Genomic DNA, 22,549 nt, shown 5'->3' on the forward strand with positions numbered 1-22,549 from the left:
AGTGCTTATTAAGATAAGCACAATTTAGCATTTGGCATGACATTCTAAAAAGGGCTTTTCCAAAATGTAAATGGGCTTCTTTTTTAAAAAGGGCTTATCAAAAACATAAGCAATAAGCCCAAATTTTTGGCTTTTACTAAACAGGCTTTTTTTGGTGAGAAAGTGCTTTTTAGGCCTTTTTACCAAATGCCAAATCAGGCTTTTTTTATAATAACTGGTTATTATAAGAACTCCCAAACATGGCTTAAAAGTGTTAATGCTATATGGTACATCTAGAAGTGTCCATGAAGAATCTGGTGTCATACCCAGTAAGTACCATGTCTGACACCAGAATGCTGGGCATGTACAGGTATCCAGGTCTCATAGCTGATAGCTGCTATATCCCAATATCCCATTTCAAAAGACTATGCACTTTCTTATGGACATTCTCCATCCCTATACTTTCCATCACTGGTCATAGTTCTATCCTTCTGGACCCACTACCTTCCCCTGCCTCTGATCTTTTAAATGTGGCCTCTGCCAGTTTATTTTCTATTGGTTTTTAGGGTACCAACACTGGTAGCAAAAAGATCAGAGAAGTATATGAGGGGCATCTTGTGGGAAGCAGGAGAATCCAAGAGAGGTCACTTGAATATCTAGGATGTAGTTACTGGGAGGGAGCAAGGGGTTCTAGAGGTGGGCAATTTAACATTCAGAAATTTTGCTTTACCAGGCACGTGGTTGTGAGTTTTTGTCAGAACTGGTTATGGCATAGTGTGGTGGTGAGTATTTGTAGATTGCGTGTCAATGGGTAGAATGTTGATTATTAATAAGATTTTGTTATTGATTACAGAAAATCTTTAACATGATATACTTGTCTATCCCACACCTCGTCAGTCCTCAGTCAGCCAGGGCATTGACCCATCTAAGAAACCACCCAAATAAAGTGTTTAAGGTGGAGGCTAGGTCCTTTGTCTCTCTAATGGGAAACCTTAGGGACCAAAACTCTTTTTCCAGGCCAATTGGCCATGCTTATTCATTAAGCGCAGAAATCTCAGTACTGCTGCAGGGGTTGAGATCAGCAAAGCAATTGGGATTCAGGAAATTGGTGGTGGAAGGTGGTTCCTATTAGTGGTGATGTGGCTGATTAGCAACAGCACTGGTGTATGGAGCCACAGGCAAGCTTTGAAGGAAATCAGATGCATTGCAAGAGAGATAGAGGTTACATTTAGTTGCAGTTATCATAGGGCAGCCCGGTGCACAAGGCTCCCACCAATGCGGAGTCTTACCCCTACACATACAGAGAGGCTGTTTCCAAGATTTGAACCCTGGTCACACAGGCCACAATGGAGCAACCCAACCATTGCACCAAGGCCCATCCCAATAACCTTACATTTAGTTGCAGTTATTGATAAAAAATAGAGGCTACATTTAGTTGGGTTAAAAGATCAGCCAATGGATTGGCCAATACTTTAGCCAAACAAGGGGTTACGGGCACAATTATTTTGGGCATTATTTTAAGGTTATCGGGGTGGACTAGCCAAGTCTAGCCATAATTGTGGAATTCTAAGGAACAAGGACCACACCCCACCTGATCCCTTGACCAATTAGCAACCCCTGCTACCCAAACCAAGATTGAGAAAACAACTCTTCATTAGGACCACATGCAACCAATATGTAATAAATTTGCAAGGGTATGATGTAGCTTCTCAAGACATGATCACATAGAGCCATTTCTCAACTCAAAAAGGACATAAGGTCCAACTACTTATACATTCACATGAGCCATGAACAACAACAATTTTTTTTGAAAGGTAAAATGAATTTGTATTGAGAGAGAGAGAGAGATTCCTTCAATCAAAAAAAAACAATTACAAGATATATACACCACCATGAACAACTTGATAAACAGAAGTTAATAATGACAACTAATGCTTTATATAATATGAAGCACCCAACACCATACAAGGAAGGACAGGAAATCAGCTGTGTGGATGCCTCCACCTGAAGGATGGGTAAAGCTGAATTTTGATGGAAGCAGCCAAGGAAACCCAGGCCCTTCGGGGATAGGAGGGGTGCTGAGAGATAATGAAAGCAAAATATTAGCATTGTTTTCAGGCCCCGTGGGAATAGGAGACTCCAATAGAGCTGAGTTATTAGCGGCAGTACAAGGTATTCAGATTGCAGAACAGTTAGGAGTCCAGCACTTGGTAGTTGAAAGGGACTCTGAGATTGTTGTGGGATGGCTGACAGAACCAGCTTCAGCTATGTGGCGACATAGAGATATGCTAAGGAAAGTCAACTGGATCACAAAAAACATGGCTGTTACCTTTCATTGGGTGGGAAGATCAGCAAATGCCTTAGCGGATGGGTTAGCTAAGAAAGGGGCCTCAAGGGAACATTTATTTTGGGCTGCTTTGTAATTTTAGTTCTGGTCAATTCTTCTTTAGTTTGATGTAATATTTGTTAGAAGAGGTAACAACCCGTGCCTCCTCTTGGGTCTACTATATTGTCTCATATTTCTGTTTTAATAAATTATATTCATTCATCAAAAATAATAATAATAATAATAGTAATATGAAGCACTCAACAAATATCCAAAGATTACTGATCAAAAAATCCATCACTAAGACCTACAATGACCACTAATATACCTAGTTAACTTCAGTTTACAAAAAAAAAAAAGACACCTGCAAGAATTGGCACCAGTGATCAACCAAAGGCCAATGCTTTTCAGCAAACAGCAACTGCCACATCCCAATAGCTGTATCCAATGCCAAAGATTTCTGGCCCTGCAAATAAGCCACCAAAAGTGAGATGCAATAGCAGAATTCCCTGGATTTTAGTTTGCTAGTGACCTAGAAAAAAACAATAGGAAAGGAGAAAGGCATGTCAAGAACAATTAAGGGCCCGTTTGGGAGGGCTTTAGCATTGATTGAGCTGTGTTTACTGAGCAGCTTTGAAGAAGCTACCAAAATTAGCTTCACCGAAAGTCGAATTCTCAGCTCAATGTAAATGTTTTTGAACTTTCCGGATTTTTCACTAAACATAGCTCATGGCTTTCCATGTGTGGCCTATCTTGCAACGCCAGAAGCCGCTATGTGAAAGCCTCCCAAAAGGTCACTAAATAAAAAATTATGCCATAGCAAGTTTTAAGATGCATATAGATCTCCATGCATAGAGCCACTAATGCCAACTCCCATTTTATTTACAGAGATTCAGTGCAAAGTGCAAACAATGTAGCGGGAGTCTGAAAATACAATAACTCTACCCCTGATGCAACTGTAGATTATAGAAGAAAGTCGTCTAAAAGATTATATTAGGTCATCAACCTACATTACCCTCTACATTATTCCATCACCACTCTGTGACACAACAAAGTAAATAGTGCTTAGATTTCAAAATGTAAATAAGAACATATATAAAACTAGCTCACATGGACTTCAAAAGTCAAAACTTAGATGAATAAAAGCTCAAATAGAGATTAGAAAAACCAGACGTGATCATATGTACTGGCCAATTTAGAGAGAGAGAGAGAGATCCTAAACAAGTTAACAAAAAATATTCTATTTGGGAAGCACACTAGAGTAGTACATGTATGCTTATAGCTAGAATCTTATTAAAAATGGCAATATGTGGGTTGGTTCAGATCAATATGGAATTATTACACCATGCTCATTCTATATTTCTCCCTGATTGATGATAATAGGCATAATTCAAATAATCTATGCAGCTTTAATATCTCCAGGTTAATGCAATTTAGAGAGAGAGAATAGCTTATTTCTCTGTATCCCATATGGGTTTCATAATCGTAGGAATTGCTCCCATAACACAGGACTTACAGCACACCTTGATCCTCTAATACATAAAATTTGTAAGCTATGGGTCCCCATGACATAATCATGAATTTGCCACCTGACACCCAACCCAAGATACTCTCCCTCCATGAATCAGCATAAGAGTATTTCTCAGCTTGATAATCACCGTTTGAGACAGCAATCCACGAAAAGAGGCAGCAGCAGAATGGGCACATAGCTATATATAGACTTTTTCCTCCTCTCTTCCTTTCTTTTCCTTTTCCTTTTTTCCAAGTTTCTGTGGCACATGCATATCAAGATTATCTAATCTTATAAAGCCATATCACAACGATACAAACTGATGGTTGATGCCCTTGAACATGTTTGTATCCACAAGATGGATGTCACACAATTGGGCCAAACATCCAATATACATCAACTGATATGGATGGGTACATGTAAATACTTTGCACACAAGTATTCAACAGTTACATAGAAGAAAAGACAAATATAAACCTTGGAGAATGGAGGTGCACTATAGTTACTATCATATGGAGCACATTGTAGGAAACAAATGGCTCAATCCTCACATCGACCAAATTGATTACCATTATATTTGCCCAGTTGATCTTTCATTGCAGATAAGTTCAGTTATTTTTCCATTGACTCACTGATCAAACGATGGGAACTGGTCAGCCTGTAATGCAAGTCCCCTTACCTGATAGCGTAATGAAACTCTATCTGATTTTTGCTCTATTATGGCCCATCATTCTGATAGTGGAAGTGCAATTAGAGGTTGGTAGAGGGTGTCTTCTCTACTGTGTTGTCATTTTCAATTGAGATGCCCTCTAGTGAGAAGAATGATCTGTTACATCCTACAATTTGAAGGGGCTAGAAGGACTAGGAGCAGACCAAAAAGGGCATGAGCTACAGTAGGAGAAATAATGGCACATTATTAAACAATATATATCTCATTGAACAGAATGGAAGTATGGAACATGATTCATGCCTCTAGGGAGCTTGCAGTTGGCTTCCTCTTCATCAGAAGCCCCAGTCAGCAGTGTTAATGATTAAAAAATTTTCTTGATGTTCCAAAAAAAAAAATTACTTTCAGAGTAACCATTAGAGCATACTAAATTCCATCAATTCTATTTCAAATTAGAATCTGAATGAGATAAAAATCCAGAAGGTTATCAATGAACAAACAATCAGTTTCCACAGCTCATAAACAAGGCGTACCTTTTCCTTAGCCCAGCCAAAGGCAAAGTTGTATATCTCACGGAACTTTTCTGTATAGACATAGTGGGAAGAGAACATTAATTCAGTTAGAGTGGCTGGACTTCCACCTACTACTTCCAAAAAGTTGATCCAGGACTAGGAAAATTCCAACTTTTCTGAATTGCAATTTTATAACCCAATTCCAGCTAAAAATACTGAGAAACATGAAACTATTTCAGTATAGATTGAACAATTTCTGCTTCCTGGAAATATAATAAACTTACGTTCATCTTTTAGTTCTGACCGCATAAATTGTATCCTTTCACGGAACTTTTCAAGTGAATCTACCCTGCCATCAAAACATTCAGTGTCATTATGATGTAGCACCTAAATTTCAACCCCTGTAGAAATCAAAAACTTGAAGAAAGCAATGAACAAAACAACAATAATCAATTAATACTTACCCCAGTGACTGTAATCCACCTATAAACTCCTGCTTTGAAAATTCACACATGGTGGCAGCTTTCATATGCCAGGAGACAACCAACTGCAGTGAAGGAGAAAATCCACATCAACTAGAACCTCCAGCCAACTCATCGGAACTCACCAAGTTAAGAATTAAGACAACATTCACAACTGCACTAAATAAAAATGTTTTAGGCATTTCACAAATCCCAAGTCTTGACAATGACCTTCACAAATTGTTGAGTACTGAAATGCATTTCATTTTTTGAAGTGTAACTTTTGAGGAAACGAATCATCAATGACAATATTTTTATCCTACTAGTAATTAAGCACATGCGTTGCACGTGAGAAATTTTTCTTCATATTAATTACTTGAATTTTAGATATATCATAGTTAAGATAGAAATTGAAAATTAACAAAAGTAACAATACGATTAAAGATAAACTTAAATATTTATTATTCAATTATGACATCATGGGTTTTTTTGAAAGGTTAGCTTACTAACCCACATCTAGATAAGAAAATAACTTTGCTTTTGGATTAATTTTAAATTATGGAAAATTATAGTTGGAGCCGGTTGTACATTTAAAATTAGGCTACAAGTTGGTCCATAAACCAACAAAACTCCGACAGCCGGCTCTACATTTCAAATTATAAAAACCCTCGCCATGTCATTGGAGGCTTATGTGGCTATTGCTAACATGGGACTCTTAATCCATGTTGGACACAACAAAAAGCTTATACTGAAATTGCCCTTTAATGTTGGGTGATTGGAAAAAAAAAACTCTTTCTCTCTCCTCTCTCTCTCTCACACACACACGCACAGTCATCTTTATCTGCTCGACGTCCATGTGATTCAAAAATAAATAAAAATGGTTTTTGGTTTCTATATACGTTCTCTATATCAATTTCTCTCATTCTCTCTCTCTATCTATCATTTTCCCTCAATCTCTCTCGTTCTCTTTCTCGGTGATCTCTCATTCTCCCTTAATTTCTATCGTTCTCCCTTAGTTTCTCTCCCGCTCCCTCTCTCGTTTTTTTTATTTTCTTACATACATATATGGTATTAATCAGATCGTATAAAAGAACATGAGACCAACTTGGTATGGTTAAAAAATTATTGCACCAATTTATTAAAAATTCACAAGAAGCTCTTAGCTATGAAATTTACACCAATTGGAGAACGATAGAGATTGAGGAATAAGGAGATATTGACCGAGAGAAAGAGTGAGGGAGAAGAATGAGAAAGATTGAGGGAGAACAATAGAGAGAGGTTTTGATTTGCCTATAGATCGAAGTTGAGAGAGTGGGAGAGACAGAGGGAACAGGATATCGAGAGATGACTGTGAAAGTGAGAGAAAAGGGAGGGAGATCAAGAGACAAAGGGATTGAGAGGGAAACTTAAAACCTATTTTCAATATAGGTTGTTGGTTGTGTCCAACATGGACTAAGAGTCTTATGTTGGCAACAACCACATAAGCCTCCAATGACATGGCGGGGTTTTTATGATTTGAAATGTAGAGATGGTTGTCAGAGTTTTGTTGGTTTCTGGACCAACCTGCAACCTAATTTTAAATATACAACCAACTTCGACTATAATTTTCCCTTTAAATTATATATTTCATTTACATTATATAAAATATTTTTTATTTATCACACTTAATTGTTTGTCTATGGTATTATTTGACTCAAACCACTAACCCACCATCTAAAAAAATTGCTTGATTTCTAGGTTAACATTAAATTTTGTATTACATTTCCATCATTGATAAAATTTTTTCTTATGTATAAAACTTATTTTTATTCAATATAATGAATGCACAATATTAGAGATGTACCCAATATTTTATTTTTTATAAATATATATTAGATATGTACTCAAATTTTCTCCATCTTTTTTTTTTAATTTTTGTGATTCTTTGTATTTTTATTATTAAAAAACTTATTATTTGACTATGACATCATTTCATTTCTAGGTAGATTTTGAATTTGGCATTCCATTTTCATCATTAATAAAAATACCTCTTACATTTCATAGTTATTTATTTTAATTTTTATTATTTAATTATGACATTATTTATTAATCCATTTGACCCCAAATGGTCGAATTGCTTACCCACCACCAGGAGGGAAGAAAATGGTTTTGTTTTCAAATTACTTTTCAAAATATTTATTTTTATATTATTAAAATTAACATTGTGGATTTAATTACAAGAATTTAAGAATGAGAAAAATATATCTTAAATATAGGATTTAATTAAAGAGAATAGGAAAATATTTTTATTTCCAATTGGTTTTAAATGTTACATTCCATTTCCATCATTAATAAAAACATTTCTTATTTATCATACTTATTATTGTTTAATATGTATGTTAAAAGTGTTTCCAATTTTTTTAATTTCTATTTTTTTCATTTTATCTATTTTTTATTTTATTATTTAATCATAGCAACATGGATTAACCCATTTAACCCGAAATGATTTAATTTCTTATCACCACCTAGATGAAAACACTATTTTTAATGGGTAGATTTTAAAAGTATAAGCTTTTATGTTATTGGAATTATTAATTTATTAAGTATGGATTTAATTAATAGAACTCAATGATGAGAAGAAACAAAAAATGACTTAAATATATGATTCAATGAACATGAATGCAAGTTAATAACTTAAATTTGGATTTAGAGAGAGAGAATTGAATGCATTGAATATCTTTAAATTACCTCTTTAACTCATTTAATATCAAGAACTGATTACCCTATTTGCCCTCATTTTTTATCAATAAATTTAAATATAGAGGGGTAAATTTTGTCCTTAGAAAATTCCAGAAATATTCTTGAGGCCATTCGTACTTTTTAAAGTAATATAGATTTTTAAATGGTGATCTATATTAGGTGTAATCACTAACATAAGTCATACATAATCAAAACAAAACCCAATACTTTTAAAGCACAAGGGCCTTTTCGTGCCCAAGGCACAAGGCAAGGTGTGCACATTTTCAAAGCATGGCACAAAATTTTGAAAAATTCAAGGAAAAATAAAAACGGTAATACATAAAAACTGTGAACTTGAATTTTAAAAGAACTTAAATGTTTTAAAAAGTTTATTGGATCAAAATAAAGTGCATAAACATAACATATAAAACATTAAAAGTGAAAATGAGGAAGTGAGAGCGAATATATGTGGATTGTAACAAAGTGCTTCAAGCACTCAACAAGTGAAGTGTGTAAAAACTTTCAATATGTGTATTTGTCTCATAATTACATTACTTCAAGTAGCTAGTGTGATACTGTGATGTTAAACATCTTCCAATCCCAATCCTAGGGAATGGCCCTCCGCCTATATAAAGACCCTTTGAATCAAGAACAAACATTTTTTGGAAGATAAATAATAAACTTCATTAAAAGAAAAAAGTGTAAATCCCAGAAGAAACCCTCACATATGCCCTTGACAACACTAAGACTAACTCTTCTACCAATTCCCCTCACACGAACATTCCATACAAAGCACAAATAAAAATAAATCACAAAAGACATGAAAACCCAAAAACAACTGTTTCTTGAACGAGGTCTTCTTTTCTTCTTTCGATTGGCCTTTTGGATTTTTTTTTTTTACTATCACATTAGACCCCATCCCAAACAGTACTTTTGTCCTCGCAAACACCTTAGAAACCAGAATATGAGGTTAATATTTTTTGTTCTTTTGAGTGTTGAGCCGTCTAACTGTACTTACACCTTCCACAACTTCCTTTGACTTGCCCAAAACAACCTCATCCCTATCTGAGACCACAGCTACTTCTGGCTTCTGCCTTGTCTCCACACCCCCTTTTTATGATTTCCCCACAGCCTCCATCAAAAACTTCCACCTCTTGAATCACTAAAGAGCTGTTTGGCAAGCCTTTCTAGGTATATCGTTCAAAAGGCCAGTAGACAAGAAGACGCACTGAGCTTTTGGGGTGTTATCTTTAAAGGTGTAGGTGTTCAAGACTGCTATCAGTCTTGATCACTAAGAAGTTTCAGATTCGATGAGAAGAGAAAGTGAAGAAGAAGTAGAAGAAAGAGTGGTGAGAGAGCAGTAGAACACAGATTTTGAGGAGAAGAACAGAATGTCAATATTCTGCCGCCGCCACTTTAATTTAATATATATATGTTATGCTAGTTACATGAAAGGACATATCTGCCCTTGGTGTTTACATCATAACTGCTAACACATAACAAACAATATAAAACTGAAAAATAAATAGCAACTAGGAATAACAAAATAACAAATTGACCACAGATGTGACTAGATACATTCTACCCTACGGAGAGAGTGGGACCACAGCTGTGGGGCCCACATCAATGTTCTCTACACTCCCCCTCAAGTTGGGAGTATATGTTCATCATTCCCAACTTGGATAGATCCGCTTCTAGCTTCTTTCTTGATACGGCTTTAGTGAGGATGTCTGCTAGTTGCATACTGGATGTGATGTAAGGGAGGCATACTTCTTGAGATGAGACCCGCTCTCGTACAAAGTGGCGGTCAACTTCAATGTGTTTGGTTCTGTCATGTTGTACTGGATTATGTGCTATATTAATACCTGCTTGATTATCACAATACAACATCAGGGGCTTCTCATACTCAATACCCAACTCCTCAAGTAGAGATCTTAGCCATAGGATTTCAGCCACTCCGTTGGCCATGGACCTGTATTCTACTTCAGCACTTGACCGGGAGACAACACTTTGTTTCTTACTTCTCTAGGAGACAAGATTTCCTCCCACAAGGGCACAATATCCTGAGGTAGACCTCCTGTCATCAACAGTCCCAGCCCAATCAGCATCTGTATAGACCTCCACCTTCATGTGATTGTTGTTCTTGAATAGTATACCCCTACCTGGGCATCTCTTCAAAAGGCTAAGATTCTTTCTGCCGCAAGAAGATGTGTGGTTCTAGAAGAATGCATGTACTGACTGACAACACTAACAGCATAAGTAATATCTGGCCGAGTGAGGCAGAGATATAGGAGCTTTCCTATCAATTGCTGGAACATAACTTTGTCTTCAAGAAGCTCCCCACTCTCGGCACTAATCCTGTGGTTCTGTTCAATTGATGTATCTGCAGGCTTGACACCAAATTTTCCAGTTTCTGCCAACAGGTCTAGGACGTATTTCCTCCAAGAAATAAAGATCCCCTATTTGGATCTAGCAACCTCAATACCCAAAAAATACCGGAGTACACCAAGGTCCTTCACCTCAAATTCTTGATGAAGAAGTTGTTTAAGAGACTCAATCTCATGGTTATCATTCCATGTGACCACAATATCATCAACATATACTGCCAGTAGTGTCAAAGAGGACTCCACCCTCTTGATGAATAGGGTATGATCTGACTGGGCCTGTACATAACCAAACTTCACAAGAGCTAGTCTGAATCTATCGAACCAAACCCTAGGTGACTGTTTCAAACCATACAAAGCCTTGTTGAGCCGGCAGACCTTCTTACCTATTTCTGCATCATAGAATCCAGGAGGCAAACGCATGTAAACTTCTTCCTACAGATCTCCATTCAGAAAGGCATTTTTCACGTCCATTTGGTATAAAGGCCAAGTGTGACTTGCTGCAAGGGACAATAGGACTCAAATAGTAGTCATCTTGGCTACCGGTGCAAAGGTCTCCAAGTAATCTATGCCATAAGTCTGTGTAAACCCTCTTGCAACTAACCGAGCTTTATACCTCTCGATAGATCCATCTGCATTATGCTTCACCGTAAATACCCATCTGCATCCAACTGGTTTCTTTCCTTTGGGCAAATCAACTACCTCCCAGGTGTTGTTTTTCAACAGGGCATCCATCTCAACTTGCATTGCATCTTTCCATTCAGAGACGGATAGGGCTTCTTGCACTGTTCTTGGAATAGAAACATTGGAAATGGAACTAAGGTAGGACCTGTAGGTAGGAGATAGGCGATCATAGGATAAAAAATGGGAAATACAGTGGGCTGTGGATGTAGTACAATGTCGTTTCCCTTTACGAACTGCAATCGGAAGGTCAAGATCATCTGTAGGAGAAGTCTTTGTGGGCTCTGGGACTGTAGTATCTGGACCTGGAGCTGTAGATGGGATTGGAGCTGGCCTGGACTGCTGATGATCATGATCAACCTGCCTTGCACCGCCTGTGATAAAACCGCAACTCCTGATCCCTCTGACCACCCTCACAACTGCAGCTCTCCCTCAACTCCTGATCTCTCTTACTACCCTCACCATTGCAACTCTCATCACCCAATGGAATAGGTAAAGGAACTGCCCCACTCTCACTGTTCTCCCCCTGAAGACAAGACCTCAAACCCCCACTCTCACTACTCTCCCCCTGAGGGGAAACCCGAGGATAATAGGGTGTCCCCTCAAAGAAAGTGACATCCATGGAGACAAACTTCCTCCCGGAGACAGGATCATAGTAGCAATAACCCTTTTGAGTTTGTGCAGAACCAAGGAATATGCATTTGGAGGCTTTGGGTTCGAACTTGGAGTGATGGGGTCCGAGAAGATGAACAAAGCAAGTACAACCGAATGTCTTAGGAATAGAAAACAAGTCCTCACGTGGGTGTAGGAGGGACAAAGGAGATCGCATATCAAGGACCCTGGAAGGAACCCGATTAATAAGGTATACCGCCGTGAGGATAACATCACCCCAGAAGCGAATAGGAACATTGAAAGTAAACATGAGGCTTCTAGCCACTTCCAAAATGTGCCTATTCTTCCTTTCGGCAACCCCATTCTGCTAAGGTGTATGAGGGCAAGAGCTCTGGTGGATAACCCCATGATGAAGAAGATAAGATGTGAATGATTTAGCAAAGTATTCCTTTGCGTTATCAGATCTGAGAACTTTGATCTTGGCATCAAACTGGGTTAGGATCATTTGGTGAAAATTTTGGGTCAGGGAAGGTACCTCATCTCGTGAACGCATGAGACAAACCCAAGAAAAACGGGTATGGTCATCAACAAATAACAAAAAATATCTGTACCCACCCATGGAAAGGATATGATAAGGCCCCAAACGTCAATATGCACAATATCAAAAGAATTATCACTCCTTTTATTACTCAATAAATAAGGCTTTCTACAATGCTTAGCAAACTCACAACTTTCACACTGTAACTGAGACAACTCAATAAACTCAAATAAAGCAAGAAACAGACTCTGTAAAGATCGAAAAGACAAATGACCTAATCGGTTATGCCAAAGCATAACCGGACTCACACTCTGAGAAACAAAAGACATCTTCTCAACTGACTCTCCCTGACACAACCGCTCCCCGAGCAGATAGATCCCATTCGCTTCACGGCCAGTCCCAATCACCTTCTGCGTCTCCAAGTCCTGAAAAACACATCGGTCAGGGAAGAAGGTTACTGAGCAATTCATATGCTTGGTAATACTATTGACTGAAAGAAGGTTAGTATCAAGCTTAGGAACATGCAAGACAGATGACAGGGAGATAGTATCTAAAAGCTTGATGTCACCCTTCCCAGAAATAGAAACCAGGGAGCCATCAGCAATAGATACCTTATCCCTACCGGAAGACAAATGGTAAGTAGTAAATAATGAAGGCAAACTAGTCATGTGATCAGATGCACCTAAGTCTATTACCCAACAAGGTTCAGTAGTACCTGGAGCTGAGGCATGATAGGCTGAAGCTCGAGTACCTGAATGGGCGAAGGCAGATGTGGCAGGGGCTGATGGAGGCTGCGGTGGCTGAGCTGAATTTCTAACTTCCTTTTCTAGCTGTATTAGGGCAGCCCGAACTGCAGCTAAGGTCTCCAAAGATGTTCCTTTTGTGCCAGATGAGGATGCTGAATCAGTGTTCACGGCTACATGAGCAATGCCCTTCTTGTTTCTCAACTTCGCAGGAACCAAGTGAGGATGCAGTTTCCAACACGTCTCTTTTGTATGTTTGGGCTTCTTACAATGTTCACATACCATCCTTCTTGTCTTCCTTCCTCCTGTCCTTCTCTGAATCACCCCCTGATTTGGGTGTAACCGCTACAAAGGCTGGTGTGGGTGGCTGAGGTTGCATCATAACCTTCTTTCTGGTCTCTTCACTGTGTAAAAATGAGTATGCCTGAGAGAGAGTCACACTGTCTCTAGTCAAAATCTGTTGTCGGACAATATCATAATCTGAATTTAAGCCTACCAGAAACTCAAATACCCGGTTTGTCTCAACCTGCTTTCTATATATCTGTGCATCTCTGGGACTCTCCCACTCAAGAGTCTCTAAGTGATCCATCTCACGCCACAGGGACTGCAAGGTAGAGAAATATACTGAAATCGGTCTCTCTCCTTGTCTAAGATTTTTCACTTCACATTTCAATTCATATGCTCTGGCAACATTAAGGGGTTGGGAATAAGTTTCTTTCATAACATCCCATATCTCCTTAGCTGCCTTTGCCCACAAATAATTCCGGCTAATATGAGGCTGCATAGAATTACACAGCCATGTCATAACCAAGTAGTTTTCTTGCATCCACTTGGTATATGTCGGGTCTCCCTTGGGAGGTTCTTTCATGTCTCCCAAGAGGTACCCTAATTTACCTCTTCCACCAATAGCCATCATGGCTAATTGGGCCCATTCCAAATAGTTTGATCCATCAAACTTTACGGTCATAATCTGACCACCCATCTCAGAAACACTACCATAACTGATGTTCCCAAGGCTACCTTCTGCCTGATTTTTAAACTCCATTTCTGTCAAGTCTCAAAACACCACTTGAACTACCAATCTCAATCAAAACAGTATAGGACTGATCTGTATTCTCAGTGTATGTGCACAAAACTGAGATAATTCTGATCTGAAACCAACTAGCCAACACAGCGGTAGCTGTCCGTAGAGCTCTAACCCCTTAGGACTCTAAGAACAGCTTAAAAAAATGTGATATGCTTGCAGTAGGGTTTAATCAGCCCTTAAGTAAGCAATTCAGTTGCACAACCCAAACAGAACTGTATAGATAGGCTTGCAGTAGGGTTAATAAGAAACCCTAGAATCTGATCAGACCTACCAATAAACTTAAGGGTAGCTCTAGGTAGATCACAGGGTTCAGTCAAACACTAGGGCTTGCCGCAAGATCACTTTCAAACCCTAGAGTAGAGAGAAACACAGTTGAGACAGTTCGGTCGAGGGTTTGCTGTAAAACCCTAGTGAATCGAAGAGAGAAAAACCTAGAATGGTTCAGCCTTCCCCTCCAGATAGGTCCAACCTATCTTCTCTGATAGAACTTCTCTTAGAAAGTAAACAACTTACAAGGAAAAATTATTCGCTGCCTTCTAGGGTTACCCGAACCCTAGTCTTCTCTGATCCTTCCTGACCACCAACACTCTGCAACCCTAGCAAGTTTCCAATAGCTGCTAGCACCTCTGGCGATCTCCAAGAATCAGTCTGTGAACTCCTCCTTTTCAGCTTCCAGTCCTAGGAGATTCTCATGTGGTCGGCTGGTATTAGGCTCACATGAGAAACCCTAACTTGGCTCTGATACCATGTAGGTGTTCAAGACTGCTATCAGTCTTGATCACTAAGAAGTTTCAGATTCGATGAGAAGAGAAAGTGAAGAAGTAGAAGAAAGAGTGGTGAGAGAGCAGTAGAACACAGATTTTGAGGAGAAGAACAGAATGTCAATATTCTGCCGCCGCCACTTTAATTTAATATATATATGTTATGCTACTTACATGAAAGGACATATCTGCCATTGGTGTTTACATCATAACTGCTAACACATAACAATATAAAACTGAAAAATAAATAGCAACTAGGAATAACAGAATAACAAATTGACCACAGCTGTGACTAGATGCATTCTACCCTACGGACAGAGTGGGACCACAGCTGTGGGGCCCACATCAATGTTCTCTACAAAAGGCCAAGACTGCTTGGTTTGCTTTGTGGTCTACTGGGCTGTTAAAAACAGCTGGGAAGGCTATTCTCAGAGCAGAAAGACCAAATGCTTCATTTGAAGCTTCCCAATTTTCGGCTTTTTCAGTCTTTCCACGCACTCATCTTCAGATCTTTCGGTCTACACAATACCAATGGGAAAAGACCATTTTTTGGCCTTTTGAGCTTCCCACAGACAGAAAGACACACTGAGAATATGCACCAAACACCACCTAAGTTATCCTCCACATGTCATTCAAGGGTTTGAGGCAGCACCTACAATCAGATATTAGTTCATTCTTTAGTGGAAAGTTTTCTATTTAAGAGGTTATTTGCAAGAGTTAAGGCTTCAGGTGTTTTTTTTTTTTTTTTATCAGCAACACAGAAAAGAATTTCATTAATTATGAGAAAAGCATGATTACAACAAGAAGTTGTGAAATAAAGCAGCTATAGAAGCTGTCCCAGTTCAGTATTAAATTTGAGCCCAAAACATATGTTTTCTATGTACCCCTTGCTTGGCTAAGCTATGTGCCAAGCTATTAGAAGTCCCCCTCACCCATTTCACTTGGATTAACATGTTCTGTGACAGCCATTTGAATTTTCTGAAATCATTCCTCAAGTGCCATGCCACCCCCTCCTCTTTTACCAGCCACTTAACCACAGTTTTAGAGTCTCCCTCAATAATCAACTTACTAATACCCAGTTCTTTTGCCTTCTCAACCCCAAAAACTGCAGCCAAAAACTCTGATCTTGCCACATCACCCTGCTCCACAGGGCCAAAGTATAAACCAATTGTGTTCCCCTCTTCATCCCTAACGCCCCCCCCCCCCCCCAATACCAGCCACTTAACCACAGTTTTAGAGTCTCCCTCAATAATCAACTTACTAATACCCAGTTCTTTTGCCTTCTCAACCCCAAAAACTGCAGCCAAAAACTCTGATCTTGCCACATCACCTTGCTCCACAGGGCCAAAGTATAAACCAATTGTGTTCCCCTCTTCATCCCTAACGCCCCCCCCCCCCCAATACCTGAGGGGCCTGGGTTACCCAAACAGCTCCCATCAAAATTCAGTTTCTTCCAGCCACTTATTGGGGGAGGCCAAACCTCAACAGATCTTTGTCTTGTAGTTGAGGATGCAGCAATGATACCCCAAGCTCTGAAGAAATCTTCAATCTTGAAATCTGAAAACAGCTTCAAACTTTTTGCCCAATGTGCTACTCTCAATGTTATTAAAACTCCAACCAAAGGCTTCCTTGCTTCTTTTCTTCTCTTCAAATATTCTTGCATTTCTTTCCTCCCATACAGTCCAAATTAGTGCTGCTCTAGTGCATCTCCACAAGGTCCTACCCCTCTTTTTTGTACAGCTAATGCTAGTAGGGCTAAACAAACCCTCCAACCTATCAAGAAAAGACCAACTACATCCAAAGAGAGAAGTAAACCAATCCCAAAGAGAGCTAACAAAAGGGCAAGAGATAAGAAGATGAAACACAGTCTCACCATTCAATTTACAAAAAACACACCAGTTGGGGGACAAACACCAATTTGGCCTCTTCCTTTGAAGTAGATCAAAGGTATTAATGCTTCCATGAAACACTTCCCAACAGAAAGCACTGATTTTAGGGGGAATGGGAGAAAGCCATCCTTGACTGGAAAGGAGAGGAAGAAGAGGTGGCAACCAAAGAATGATAAGACTTACAAGAGTCAAGAGAACTCCCCATCAGAGTTAGGCCCCCATACTCTAGAATCCGAGCCACCTTCACTCAAGAAAACCAATGTTTTAAAAGCGCAAGGCACAAAAAAAGCGCAGGGGTCAATTTGTGCCTAAGGCACAAGGCACAAGGTGCAAGGCGAGGCGTGCGCCTTTTTAAGCAAGGCACATAAATAAAAAAAATGCTAAAAAATCAAAAAATGACAAAAAAAATCAAAAAAATTATTAAACATAACATTAATAAAAATATAAACTTAATTTTTAAAATAAATGTTTTAAAAAACCTATTATCTAAAATTAAAATACATAAACATAACATGTAAAGCATATTCAAATGAGAATTTAAAAATAAAACCAAACATATAAAACATTTTCAAGCATATAAAACCCACAATCTCTTTTTTTCTCAATTACATTATTTCAAGTAGCAGTGTGACATATTAAATTCATGATTCTACAAGCCGCCTTTGCGCCACGCCCCTCGAGGCAAGCCCAAACAAATCCATGTTAGGGTCTTAAATTCTTAGCTTTCACACAAAAAATAATGATTTTATAGTTTTAATTGCTTTTTAAGAAGATATTTTATTAGGATGAATGAATGAACAACATTACCAAATAGGGGGTTCTCAAAGCTTCAGTGAGCGACTAGTAGAAGTAATTGGAACGGTGGAACTAGAAAAGCTAGGGGTAGACCAAAAGGACATGGGTAGAAGTAGTAAGAAATGATTTAAGCACTAATAATTTAACAGTAGATATGGCTTTAAATAGAACAGATTGTCAAAGTAGGATTCATGTAGCCAACACCATATGGTTGGGATAAGGCATAGATGATGATGACGGTAATGATGGTTGGAGCCTAGTTCAGCCTATTTGATATTACCAAAATAAAAGGTTCAGCCTATTTGACAAAATTGTAATCTGGACAATGATTCAGTCTTCAAAACATTGATCAGAACAAGACTCTCACTTTTTATGGGAGCAAGATAAGATCAGCATCCAAAAGGTTTGCAAGAAGTAGCATTTTAGCTGACAATAAACCAATCAAAATACTATCCAAAATAAACAAATTGTAATCTGGACAATGATTCAGTCTTCAAAACATTGATCAGAACAAGACTCTCACTTTTTATGGGGGCAAGGTAGTGAGTAAGATCAGCATCCAAAAGGTTTGCAAGAAGTAGCAATTTAGCTGACAATAATCTAATCAAAATACTATCCGAAATAAACAAATTTTCTTGCTACAGATATGCCAGCCATCCATGGTTTTAGGAGGAAAAAATATTTATTCAAAGAATATGCACATACCATAACAATGTCCTGAGGATCAACCTACAGAAACAAAACCAAATAAACATATCAATTGCACTCCAATAGAATCAGTGTCTATATACATATTGGAAAAGGAAAAAAAAGTATGTAACTATTTCATAAAATATATTTATTTGAACATTCCAAAAACCAAGATCAATTAACCAAAATTTGAGCGAAGTTACCTGTAGGTCATTGCAAAGAAGAGAGATGCCATCTGCCAGAATCATATCAACATAAGGATCTGCACAAAAGTGCCATCTTTTAGAATGGGACTGTGTTTCTAGATTGTGTTATGTTGCTACGTTTGTGTCCATTATCTCCAGTGTCACACAACTTCACCACTGATAAGGCATCAATTAGAAATAGAATGAAAAACACTGCAAGTTTAAACGCAATGAAAACGTTTTTACTTGCCTTTATATCTATTGTATAGCTCCTCAAGATGTCTAGAATCAGGAACAGCTTTAACTTGAGGCTGGCTGTAGAATATATCAAAGGCCCCTTCAAGGTGCCAATCACTGGCCTTCAATGCCTGAAGTGCTACTTTCTCACTGCAAAGATATGTATAAAATCATTAAGCAAGAATGTCTTTTCACAAAGCCAAGATGAAAAGACTATGTCGCAAGCAACAGAATGATGCATATAAAGCAATAAACAGTCTCAAATCATAGTACTAATATCAAAAAGACTGTCAAATAATATCCAAAGTTCCAAACTAATTAAAAGTTTCTTTTAAAAGTAGAAAAGAACATCTAAAAGAAGGCAACTCTAAGATGAACCCATAGTGAATACCAAGGTTCAAAATATCAATACACCCCAATATGCCCCAATACAAGATGCACTGTATTGAAATTTTGAACCTTCGTGAATACAACAATGCTGTAAGACTCGGACTGGACTAGGCGGTTGGCCAGCAGACATGAGAACCGAAGGGCAATCCACCCTTTGAAACCCATTTTTTAGCTTTTCCAAAAAAGAATTGTATAGCCCACCCTTTGAAACCCACTTTTTAGCTTTTACAAAAAAGAACTGTCTATCCCACTATTATCCTGGGCAAACCATTGAAAAATTAAGGGTTTTAATGACCCAACCGATACAAAAACATGATTTACAAGACTTTAGAAAAGTGGCCATTAAACCACAGAAAATAACATGTTATACTATATTTATATATATGACATCATAGGTCACACTAGGTCAACCCAGTGGTTGAACTACTTGACCTGTGGCCAGTGGCCTTTCTGGTTTGATAAACAGTCCGAGTCTCACAATATTGGAAAACAAGACTTGGTTACATGTCTACAAATGTGTGTGTGTGTATGTGTGTGAAAGAGAGATGTTACAGACTGTATAATTAAAATAGGAAGATGTTACAGACTGTATAATTAAAACAGGAATTAAATACTAGGGAGATATGATATTACAGACTGTATAACTAAAATAGGAAGTAAATACTAGGGATATATGATTTACCTTGATTGTAGGACAGATTTGTAGGAATTTGATTAGTCTTCTTTCCTAATATATTCTTTCCTAACATAGAATTTGTAACTTGTATATATACATACGAGATTGATGAATAATATAACAAATTCTTCTTCTTCCTCTGTTTACTCTTATTTTACATGGTATCAGAGCATCTAGTCTCTACCTACCCTTTTGTTTTAAGTAAACAGTAGGTAGAGGAAAATTTCTGGGTGTTTCGGGTCACCTCCTTGGAGCAGTCAGAGCATCTAGTCTCTGCAAAGTCCGGTAGTCAGCAGCCCTGCGCGTGTGTCTCACGCACCGCCTGAAGATTCTGCCACAGTCACAAGCCGGCACGTGGAGGCACATCTGTTGCCGGAAAATTTTTTTTCGGTCGTTATCTTTTGGCTCGCCTCGTCCTGTATAGCACATATTTGTGCTTTGTTACGTGCATATCCATTCCGGTGTTTTCAACAGGTGTGCTCTGTTGATTTTCGGTGTTCAAAATATTCTGTTTATTTGAATTTTGAGATTATGGCAGACAAGAAATCAGTAGTTATGTCGGATGTTATTCTAGTGATGTCAAAAATAACTGAGCATAAGCTTAATGGCTCTAATTATCTGGATTGGAGTAAAACTGTTCAACTATATTTGCTGAGTATTGCTATGGATAACCATTTGACTGATGACCCTCCTAATGATGACTCAAGAAAATCTTGGTTGAGGGAGGATGCCCGTTTGTTCTTGCAGATACGCAACTCCATTGAAAGTGAGGTGGTTGGTTTAGTCACTCACTGTGGATTTGTTAAGGAATTAATGAACTATCTAGAGTTCTTGTACTCCAGAAAGGGGAATATTTCCCGCATTTATGATGTGTGCAAAGCCTTTTACAGGGCAGACAAAGGCACTAGATCTCTTACAAGCTATTTCATGGATTTCAAGAAAACATATGAAGAACTTAATATGTTGCTTCCGTTTAGTACTAATGTGACTGTTCAACAAGCTCAGCGAGAAAAGATGGCTGTTATGAGTTTTTTAGCTGGCCTACCTTCTGAATTTGAGACTGCTAAATCTCAGATTCTTTCCAGTTCAGAGATCTCTTCTCTACAAGATGCTTTCAGTAGGGTCCTTCGTATAGAATGTTCTCCACCTGTTCAGCCTAGTAGTGCCCTTGTCAGCCGCAATAATACATCTGAATCAGGGAGACAACAATACAGGAGTGGTAGTGGTAGGTCAAGTAACTATGATAGGAATACTAATACTCGTGGACAGGAGTTAGGAGAGATAGTGTGTCATTACTGTCATAAGCCAGGACATATGAAGCGGGATTGTAGGAAGTTGCAGAATAAGAAAACTCAATCAGCCCATATTGCATCCACCACGGATACTTCTGAGAAGTCTGTTATGATATCTGCAGATGAATATGCCAAATTTGCTCAGTACCAAGAATCATTGAAACCTCAATCTACTCCTGTTACTGCCATCATCGAGTCAGGTAAACCCAATACATGTCCTGTTTCCTCCTCTTCAAAATGGGTCATTGATTCTGGAGCTACAGATCATATGACAGGTAATTCAAGTCTGTTTTCTACCTTTCAGTCACATAAATCTACCTCTCCTGTTACTTTAGCAGATGGGTCAACATCTTGTGTTATTGGGTCTGGCACAATTAGTCCAACACCATCACTTCCTTTGTCATATGTTCTTAGTTTACCTCAGTTATCATTTAATTTAATTTTTGTTAGCAAACTCACTCGTACCCTTAATTGTTGTGTCTCATTTTTTCCTGATTATTGTTTATTTCAGGATCTTACGACGAAGAAGATTATTGGTAAGAGACATGAGTCTAGAGGTCTCTACATCCTTGATACACAAGTTCCAAGATCCATAGTCTGTTCTGGAGTTGTAACCCCTTTTGAAACACATTGTCGGTTGGGCCACCCCTCTCTCCATGTGTTAAAGCAAATTTGTCCTCAATTTCAGAATTTGTCGTCATTAAATTGTGAATCTTGTCAGTTTGCTAAACACCATCGTCTTAGTTCGAGTCCTAGAGTCAATAAACGAGCTAATGCTCCTTTTGAATTAGTCCATTCAGATGTTTGGGGTCCGTGTCCAGTTGAGTCCAAAACTGGGTTTAAGTATTTTGTTACTTTTGTTGATGATTACTCTCGTATGACATGGTTATATTTAATGAAAAATCGTTCTGAGGTGTTTTCTCATTTTTCTACTTTCTGTGCTGAAGTTAAAACTCAATTTAATGTTTCTGTACAAATATTGAGAAGTGATAATGCTAAGGAGTACTTGTCAGAATCCTTTCAAACTTACATGCTTCAGCATGGCAATCTTCATCAAATTTCTTGTGTAGATACACCATCTCAAAATGGGGTTGCTGAACGGAAAAATATACACCTTCTTGAAACTGCAAGAGCTTTGTTATTTCAAATGAAGGTTCCAAAACCTTTCTGGGCTGATGCAGTTTCCACAGCATGTTTTTTGATTAACCGTATGTCTTCATCTGTCCTTCAGGGTAAGACTCCTTATCATGTTCTGTTTCCAAATAAAACATTGTTTCCTATTGAGCCTAGGGTATTTGGGTGTACATGCTTTGTTCGGGATGTTCGTCCTCAGGTTACCAAACTAGATCCAAAATCTTTGAAGTGTGTTTTTCTTGGGTATTCTCGTGTTCAAAAAGGGTATAGTTGTTATTGTCC

The 22,549-nt window shown here is 38.3% G+C and overlaps 1 protein-coding gene across 3 annotated transcripts in view; it reads right to left on the minus strand.

Annotated features, from left to right (window-relative positions):
• LOC104597463 (uncharacterized) overlaps window positions 1–22,549 on the minus strand; it is a 46,865-nt gene that overhangs the window by 6,637 nt on the left and 17,679 nt on the right. For all 3 annotated transcript variants that reach the window (XM_010259011.3, XM_010259010.3, XM_010259009.3), the window contains exons 3-9: window positions 18,789–18,925; window positions 18,557–18,615; window positions 18,369–18,392; window positions 5,459–5,541; window positions 5,279–5,343; window positions 5,016–5,065; window positions 2,670–2,771 (exon numbers count right to left, since the gene is read on the minus strand). In XM_010259011.3, coding sequence (XP_010257313.1) covers window positions 2,670–2,771; window positions 5,016–5,065; window positions 5,279–5,343; window positions 5,459–5,541; window positions 18,369–18,392; window positions 18,557–18,615; window positions 18,789–18,925 — 520 coding nt within the window. The remainder of the gene's footprint in view (window positions 1–2,669; window positions 2,772–5,015; window positions 5,066–5,278; window positions 5,344–5,458; window positions 5,542–18,368; window positions 18,393–18,556; window positions 18,616–18,788; window positions 18,926–22,549) is intronic.

The sequence above is a fragment of the Nelumbo nucifera genome, chromosome 7 (genome assembly GCF_055504915.1).
Source record: "Nelumbo nucifera cultivar China Antique chromosome 7, China Antique-T2T, whole genome shotgun sequence".
NCBI lineage: Eukaryota > Viridiplantae > Streptophyta > Magnoliopsida > Proteales > Nelumbonaceae > Nelumbo > Nelumbo nucifera.